The sequence below is a fragment of the Emys orbicularis genome, chromosome 12 (genome assembly GCF_028017835.1).
Source record: "Emys orbicularis isolate rEmyOrb1 chromosome 12, rEmyOrb1.hap1, whole genome shotgun sequence".
NCBI lineage: Eukaryota > Metazoa > Chordata > Testudines > Emydidae > Emys > Emys orbicularis.
Window position 1 is genome coordinate 45,261,375 of NC_088694.1, and position 8,340 is coordinate 45,269,714.

Consider the following 8,340-nt stretch of genomic DNA (forward strand, 5'->3'; position numbering starts at 1 on the left):
TATTATAGAGGGGGTTCTGCTACTGCTACCCTTACTTCTGCACTGCTGCTGACAGCAGAGCTACCTTCAGAGCTAGGCAGCTGGAGAGCAGTGGCTGCTGGCTGGGAGCCCAGCTCTGAAGACAGAGCCACTACCAGCACAGAAGTAAGGATGGCATGGTAAGGTATTACCACCGTTACTTCTGTGCTGCTGATGGTGGTGTGCTACCTTCATATCTCGGTGCCTGGCCAAAAGCTGCTGCTCTCTGCCCACTGGGCTCTGAAGGCAGTGCAGAAGTAAGGGTGGCAATACCGCACCCCCCCTAAAATAACCTTGCAACCTATTGCAATTCCCTTTTGGGTCAGGACCCCCAATTTGAGAAAAGCTGGTATCCCCTGTGAAATCTGTATAGTATAGCATAAAAACACACAGAAGACCACATTTCATGGGAGGATACCAGATTTGCATTTTCATGGCCATGAATTTGTTAGGGCCCTAATCATAAGAACATAAGAATGGCCATACTGGATCAGAACAAAGGTCCATCTAGCCCAGTATCCTGTCTTCTGACAGTGGCCAATTGTCAGTTGCCATAGAGGGAATGAACAGAATAGGTAATCAAAATTATGGTCAAAATTAATTGGGGGAAAAATGTGTCTCAGTATGTCTTTGCATCAGGAAAGCTCTCTTTTCTTCTACTGTAAATTGCCTTGCATAATAGTAATAACACAGTAAAGAATGTCCTATCAATCTATCCCTCTACACATTCATCTATCGATCTATCGACCTATCAGTCTGTTTGTCATCATCATAATCTACTCTAGATTATTCTCTCTCTCTTTAAAATAGAATAAAATATTCCCTCTCCCCTATTCCTTTGTTGTTTCATAGATACAAACCTCTTGTATCTTAGACACATCAATAAAACTACATTTTTCTTTCACTATAGTCTTCTAAAATGGACCTGGTATTGAGAGACCAAGGATCCAAATATACCACCATGTATCAGAGACCCCAATGTAAATCCAAGTCCCCATCAGAACTGGACAAAGACACCTTGCTAACCATCAGTGGTCTGAAAGGATAGTGTATGTTACATCACCACACAACAAATAGGTTGCATTACAAAAGAGGAAGCTTGAGATTCCTTCATGTTTTCTTCCTGCCAAGGGGTTTAATAGGCATATAGCATGAGTTATGGATGATCAAAGTTTGTAAGAGGAGTGTGATGGGGTTATCTGGTTAATATTCATATTTGACTTTGAACACAGGGTATGAAGTTCTGCATATGTAAATGAAGTAGGAGCAGTCAAACATAGACATTATCTTACTACCCATTACTACTCTTGTTGATACTACTACATTTACTTGGCCAACTCACAGCAGGAGTTATTCAGTGGTACTAAAGGGGGCAAAAGTTTCTATAGTTTCATAAAGGTTTAGGCCAGAAGGGACCATTAGCTCATCCATTCTGCCCTTCTGTTCATCACAGGTCATTACATTCCACTCACATACTAAGCCCAATGATTTCAGTTAAACTAAAGGTATTTCAGCCCTCAGAAGACTAAGCTGTTGTATGCCACAGGCACAGAACAGGAACATAAGAACGGCCATGCTAGATCAGACCATTGTTCAATCTAGTCCAGTGTCCTGTCTTCTGACAGCGGCCAATGCCAGGTTCTTCAGAGGGAATGAACAGAACAGGGCAATTAGTGAATGATCCATCACCTGTCATCCAGTCCCAGTTCCTGGCAGTTGGAGGTTTAGGGACACCTAAATTACGAGGTTAAGTCCCTGACTCTTTTGGGTAATAGCTGCTGATAGACCTGTCCTCCATAAACGTATCTAAATCTTTTTTGAACCCAGTTATATTTTGGCCTGACAAGGTCCCCTGACAATGAGTTCCATGGGTTGACTGTATGTTATGTGAAAAAGTACTTCCTTTTTTTTTGTTGTAAACGTCCTGCCTCTTAATTTCATTGGGTGACCCCTAGTTCTTGTGTTATGTGAAGGGGTAAATAGACTTAGGTGCTATGAGTGGTTGAGGTCCCTGCCATGGCAGGGAATTGATCAGCTGGGATGTGACCATTTGATCCTAACAGGTGATCCACACTCCACACTGAAGAGAAAGCTGAAATCCCATGAGGTCCCTGCAAATCTGACCTGGAGGAAAGACCTTCCCAATTCCAAATGTGTTGACTAGTTAGCTCCAGCCAGGCACCTACAGCAAGCATTCAGACCACTGCTCCAACCCTGAGAATGGAAAGGGTGCAGGGCACCCCCGTACACTCCTACACTGGATACAGGAGGATGGTATGGGCCCAGAAGAGATCAGGCATAGCCCCTTACCAGAGAAGCACTGGATCAGTCAGAATCACCCTCTTGCTCTAATCCAGGAGCTGAGCTCATGGTGAGGACACGATTAAGCCACTTACTAATTATACTACTACTGCTTCTGTGACTTATTCCACCACCACCACAACCTGTATCCATGTTACTACTGCTTTTCTTCTTCTAGCTTGCATCCCACCTAAACAGAGTCAGCTCTTCAAGTCTTTCTTCTCCATTCTAGTCTGTCTTGAAGCAGTTCCTCTGAAACTTTGCAGCTAACCAGATCCTTTTGTAGGACATCCATCCATCTAGTTTTGTGTCATCATTCTGTTACCCTCCTCTTCTAAGTTCAACAGGCTGTTTCCCATCTGTTCTTCCAATTTTCCTTTCACACGCCCAAATCATCTAAGCCTGAATTCCCTTAGCTTTTCTATAACCCTTCACACTTCCTCTAATTTGTTCGTTCCAAGCATGGCCCATCCTTATAACTCCAAGGATCCTCCTTAACAATTTCATTTCTGCTTTATTCAAGATCTGCTTTGGTCTCTAGTAACTTGTGTCACTACTATTGTTAATTCAACAAGAGTTTTGCCTTTGACTTTAATGGGGCCCAAATTTCTTGCCAACACTCTCCATGTAAGTTGGACAATTGGTCTGCCCTGACTCCTCTTCCATGTCCCCAGCCCACACCTTCTTCTTTTCTCTTTGGCAGAGCTTTATCAGGCCTCTGGAGCCTGTGGTGTGTAAGCTGAGACACATGGAAGCCTTTATTTGTACATACCCTAGCAAGGCAGCTTTGATCATATATCCTAATGCAGAAAAGCTACAGCAACATGTGTCCATAAAAAGGAATACCGCCTTGTTCTGAGGCTGTGATGGACTTTCTGTGACCTCTAACCTCTGGGCCCCTGGGCATTTCTCTAGTGGGAATAAAAAGAATCAACTACACGTGTTCAATTTCCATGAGGACTCACTGATTACTTCTTGGGGGTCACTAAACAGTGGCAGTGGCTTCGACAGTGTCTGCGTCCTGGTGACATCAGTGTTCCATGATGCTACCCTAGTCACAATCACTGCAAAGCAATGGTCGGGAGCCCAGCATGACATCGCTCACAGCTTGGTTCAAACACAAACCAACTCACCAGCTCTCCGAGCCTGAACCAGACTGATCTAAGCTGTCCATTTTTTGATAGCTCTCAATGTCAGGTGTAGCCAGCTGTGTAAGTTTGGAAGCCTCCACTCTTCATCTGTGATAACTAAGGGCAGTTCTGGTTGCTTGGCAACATCACAGCAGAGCCACTTTCAGGGTACCTCCCTGGTGAACACCAAAATGTATATAAATGGATGCCTTTTGTCACTTGGAGAATTGTGCTGAGGCAGAGGCAATTTGCTCCCAAGCAGGTAAGTTAGAGGGGAATGGATGAAATTAAAAAAATATGAAATTTTCAGGTTTTGATTTTGGGGTAATTGGAAAGTGTCTGCTTTCTTTGAACATATTTATATATATATAATTAGAAAACCTGAAAACAGACTAATTTTCAGGTTTTGGGTGGAAATTTTGGAGGTTTGGTTGCAAAAGTACCCCCAAAAAAGTGCTTTGGGAGATTTTTTTGTTTTTCAATGAACATTTGAAATTTTCCACAAGGGAAAAATACAACAAAAGCCCCCACCAAACCCAAAACATTTTTTCACCCGTCCAACTTGAAAGGTTTACATTTCTACTGGAATGTCTGAAAAAAAATCATCCATGCTTTTAATTGCCAATGGGAAATAAGTATCTAAATCCCCTAGATAGCTTAATAAATTATAGCCAACATGTTTTATCTATTTCTATAGTTTTGGGGCATGTCCTTGTATATATACATCTGCGTGTTTGCATTTGTAGGTTTCTGCATCCTTGTGTATATATGTGAATAGAATTGTGCTAGTGCATTTGATTGCATTTTTGGTGATTACGATCATATGTTCATATGCTTGTGTGCATCATTGTTTGTATGTTCACATGTATATAAACTGGTCTATTGGATAGGGGAGAAGCAATAGATATGATATATCTTGATTTTAGTAAGCCATTTGACGCAGTCCTTCATGACATTTTCATAAGCAAACCAGGGAAATGTGATCTAGATTAAATTACTATAAAATGAGTAAAAAACTAGTTGAAAGGCCGTACTCAAAGGGTACATCCACACAGCAAAAACACAAACCTTGTGTCTGCAAGTCTCAGAGCCCGTATCTCTAGACTTGGGCTTGTGGGGATTATGGTATGGCATTAAAAATAGCCATGTAGACTACCAGTTTGAAGCCCAGGGAGAGGAATGGATTTCAGAGCCTGACCTCCAGCCCAAGCCAGAACATCTACATAGCTATTTTTAGTGTTGTAGCATGAACCCTACAATACCAAGTCTGCAGACCCAGGTTCTGAGACTCACTGCTGCTGGGTAGTTTTTGGTGTGTTTTTGTTTTGTTATTTGCCGTATAGATTTACCCAAAGAGTAGTTATCAATGGTTCTCTGTCGAACTGGAAGGATGTATCTAGTGGGGTCCCAAGGGTTCTGTCCTGGGTCTAGTACTATCAAATATTTTCATTAATGATTTGGATAATGGAGTGGAGTGTATGCTTATAAAATCTGCAGATGACACCAAGCTGGAAGGCTTTGCAAGCACTTTGGAGGACAGGATAAGAATTCAAAATGACCTTGACAAATTGGAGATTTCATCTGAAATCAACAAGATGAAATTCAATAAAGGCAAATGCAAAGTTAGGAAGAAAAAGTCCAGTGGAGAGCAATGAAAATGATCAAAGGTTTTAGCAAACCTGACCTATGAGGAAAGGTTAAAAAAACTGGGCATGTTCACTCTCGAAAAAAAGAGACTGAGGGGGGACCTTATAACAGTCTTCAAATATGTTAAGGGCTGTTACAAAGAGGATGGAAATAAAGATATGCTTCAGAAATATGCATTGAAGCTAGTTACATTTATAATACGGTTTGACAAGTTACAAAACTCTCTATACATCAAGAAAACCCAACCCACCAGTTTGTAACAGCTCCATAACTTGTTGCTTTGTTCTATACTTTTTTCATCTCTGTTTTGGATACTACATTACAAACCAGTTGCTCAAAGAATGGCCACCTGAAAGGCAATTGCCCATCAACTTTGATGACACCTGGCTAGAGGCATCAGCTTGTCCTTTGTCTTTGAGAAACCGGTCTACCCCCTCTTGCTGTCCAGAGGACCCTGTTTACTACTTATATGTAAACTGAGGTAAACAGTACAGTACATGCTGGGCTAGGTAATCATCCAATGAAGAGTAGAGGAAACACCGTCAGAAAAATGTAACAGAACAGCACTGTGTACATTTTGAAAAACACACTTTCTGAGAATGATCTGGAGACAAAATATTCTTCACTGATGAACTCTATGAGCACTTTTATATCATGAATATATTGGAGAATTTTTCTGTCTGTTCTCAGATAATTCAAAAAAGAAAGTAATAGAAATGCCGAAAAGCTGCAATTCATCAATCCTCTCGAGAAATGCCAGTGGTGGAGAATTGTCCAACAGACCATACAAGTGGGCATTGATTTAAAAAAATGGAAGTTAGAGGGCCAGTGTTACCTCACATTTCATTTAACATCTGCATTAATTATCTGAAAGGGGCATGTTAATGAAATACCCAAAGTATTTTCAAATACTCTCTGAATGACACACAGGACAGAAGGAAACAGACAGAGCTAGAAGTTAGCAACATGGACAGAAAAATAAATCTATCTATCTATCTATCTATCTATCTAAACACATCACTGTGGTATCACACTGATTAATCAATTAAGGCCCTGATCCTACAAAGATTGCCCATATGCTTAAGTTTGCAGACTATAATCAGTCCCATTGACTTTAATTTGTTGCACAATTGGGCTCCAAGTGTCATATGGTGAAAAACTAAAAATAAAATGAGTGATTGTAAAGTGATATGGTTGCCGAAAAGTACAGTGTAGAGAAATCAATGCACCCTTCCATCTGTCCTCTGTTAGGAATGATCACATTAAAATGGCTATAAAAAAATCTACACTGATGGGCATAAATATAAACAGCAAACATGATGGCAAGAGGAAGTTGTTTCTATATTTCTGAATGCAGAAAGTTATGCATGGTCTCTCAGCTGAGCGGTGAAATGACTGACCAAAGGTTGGAAACAAAACCCAGGTCTTCTGAGTTCCATGCTGCAATGCAGCCCACCAACAGTGCATTGGAGAGGTGCCACCCCAGCAATTGATCGTGTGGCAAGAGAAATATTCAAGCAATATTGTTGAGGGAAATGTTTAGATGCCTCGAGCAGCAGTGATAGCTGTTGCTAAACATCCCAGCCCAGTTTCTTCAAGTAAGACTAGGGCTGGTAATCATCAGAGGGGTGCTTTTGAGCAATAATTGAATTGTAATGTTGGCACTGTACTACAAAAGCAAATGTCTCTTCATTATCATTGCAGCGTTCTCTTCCCCTCTCCCCCCATCCCATGGATACTCCCGCTGGCACACATGAAAGCAGAAATCAAACGTCCATCATGCAATTTATCCTCCTAGGATTTGGGAATGTCCCAGAACTGCACGTTCTTCTCTTCCTGCTGTTTCTAGTGATCTACATTATGACCATGGCCGGGAACATCCTCATTGTTGCACTAGTTGTGGCTGATCAGCACCTTCACACCCCCATGTACTTCTTCTTGGGGAACCTGTCCTGCTTGGAGACCTGCTACACCTCCACCATCCTGCCCAGGCTGCTGGCCAGTCTCCTGACTGGTGACATAACCATTTCTGTGAGTGGTTGCTTCATGCAGCTTTATTGTTTTGGTGTCTTGGCATGTTCAGAATGCTATCTCCTGGCAGTGATGTCCTACGATCGGTATTTAGCGATATGTAAACCACTGCACTATACAGGCCTCATGAATGATAGGTTCTGCTTCCAGCTAGCGGCTGGGTCTTGGATTAGTGGATTTCTGGCTGCTTCCATAATAGTATCTTGGATATCGATTTTAATGTTCTGCGGTCCCAATGAAATTGACCATTTCCTGTGTGAATTCAATGTAGTGATAAAACTCTCCTGCAGTGACACCCACGGCATGGTACTTGTGGCTTTCCTGCTGTCCTCCTTATTCACACTACCACCATTTCTATTAACCCTGACTTCCTACGTTTCTATCATCACCACCATCCTGAGAATCCCTTCCACCACTGGTAGGCAAAAGGCATTTTCCACCTGTTCCTCTCACCTCATCGTGGTGACCATTTTCTATGGGACCCTAATCATTGTTTACTTGCTTCCAGACATCAACACACTTCGAAGCATGACCAAAGTCTTCTCTGTCTTCTACACCATTCTCACACCACTGGTCAACCCCCTCATCTACAGCCTGAGAAACAAAGAGGTAAAGGAGGCCCTGAGGCAAGTTGTCGGGAAACTTGGGTCTTTCATATCAGTTCAGAGAATTCAAGCTAATGCCTTTAGATCAAAATGAAAATGGAGACCGTGTGATGAAATTCATGTGATCTAAACTCGGAGTCCGATCCTGGAATCTCTGCCTCAAATCAGTCCTTCATGAATATCATCCCATTGAAACAAACCATATGGAATGTGAGTCCTTCTGAAATCAATGTGATTTACAGGTGTTTGCTGAAAGTGCCATGTGATGTACTGTAAACTGTGTTAAAATCACAAGCTGTCATTCCAAGTTTGGAAGGGGTTTACTGGTCCTGCGTGCAGGCAAAGGGCTCTGTAGGGAAGCCTGCAATCTAGGACTAGGAGTCAATCAGCACAGAGCCAGTCTAGAGCCCGGTGGGGTGAATTATGACTAAGGGAGAAGCCTGCTTTGTCTCTCACTGGTTTGGGAGTTTTGTGAACTATTGTTCTGTATTCTAAGAAATAAAGTCATGTTATGTTGCAACCTTGCAACAAGAATGTTTTATGTTTGCATCAAATTTCTCTGTGTTTATGCTGTGCGCATAAAATTCAAGTGCCCATCAGGCTGTGGT

At 41.9% G+C, this 8,340-nt stretch overlaps 1 protein-coding gene across 1 annotated transcript; it reads left to right on the forward strand.

Annotated features, from left to right (window-relative positions):
• The first annotated feature begins 6,827 nt into the window (after positions 1-6,827).
• LOC135886311 (olfactory receptor 11A1-like) lies at positions 6,828-7,826 on the forward strand. Its single transcript, XM_065414121.1, has one exon. The coding sequence runs from the start codon at positions 6,828-6,830 to the stop codon at positions 7,824-7,826; it is 999 nt and encodes a 332-aa protein (XP_065270193.1).
• Positions 7,827-8,340: the final 514 nt, after the last annotated feature.

What these genes read in the sequence shown, in the direction of transcription:
- LOC135886311 (XM_065414121.1), top strand. Translation starts at nt 6,828, where the DNA reads ATGGATACTCCCGCTGGCACACATGAAAGCAGAAATCAAACGTCCATC.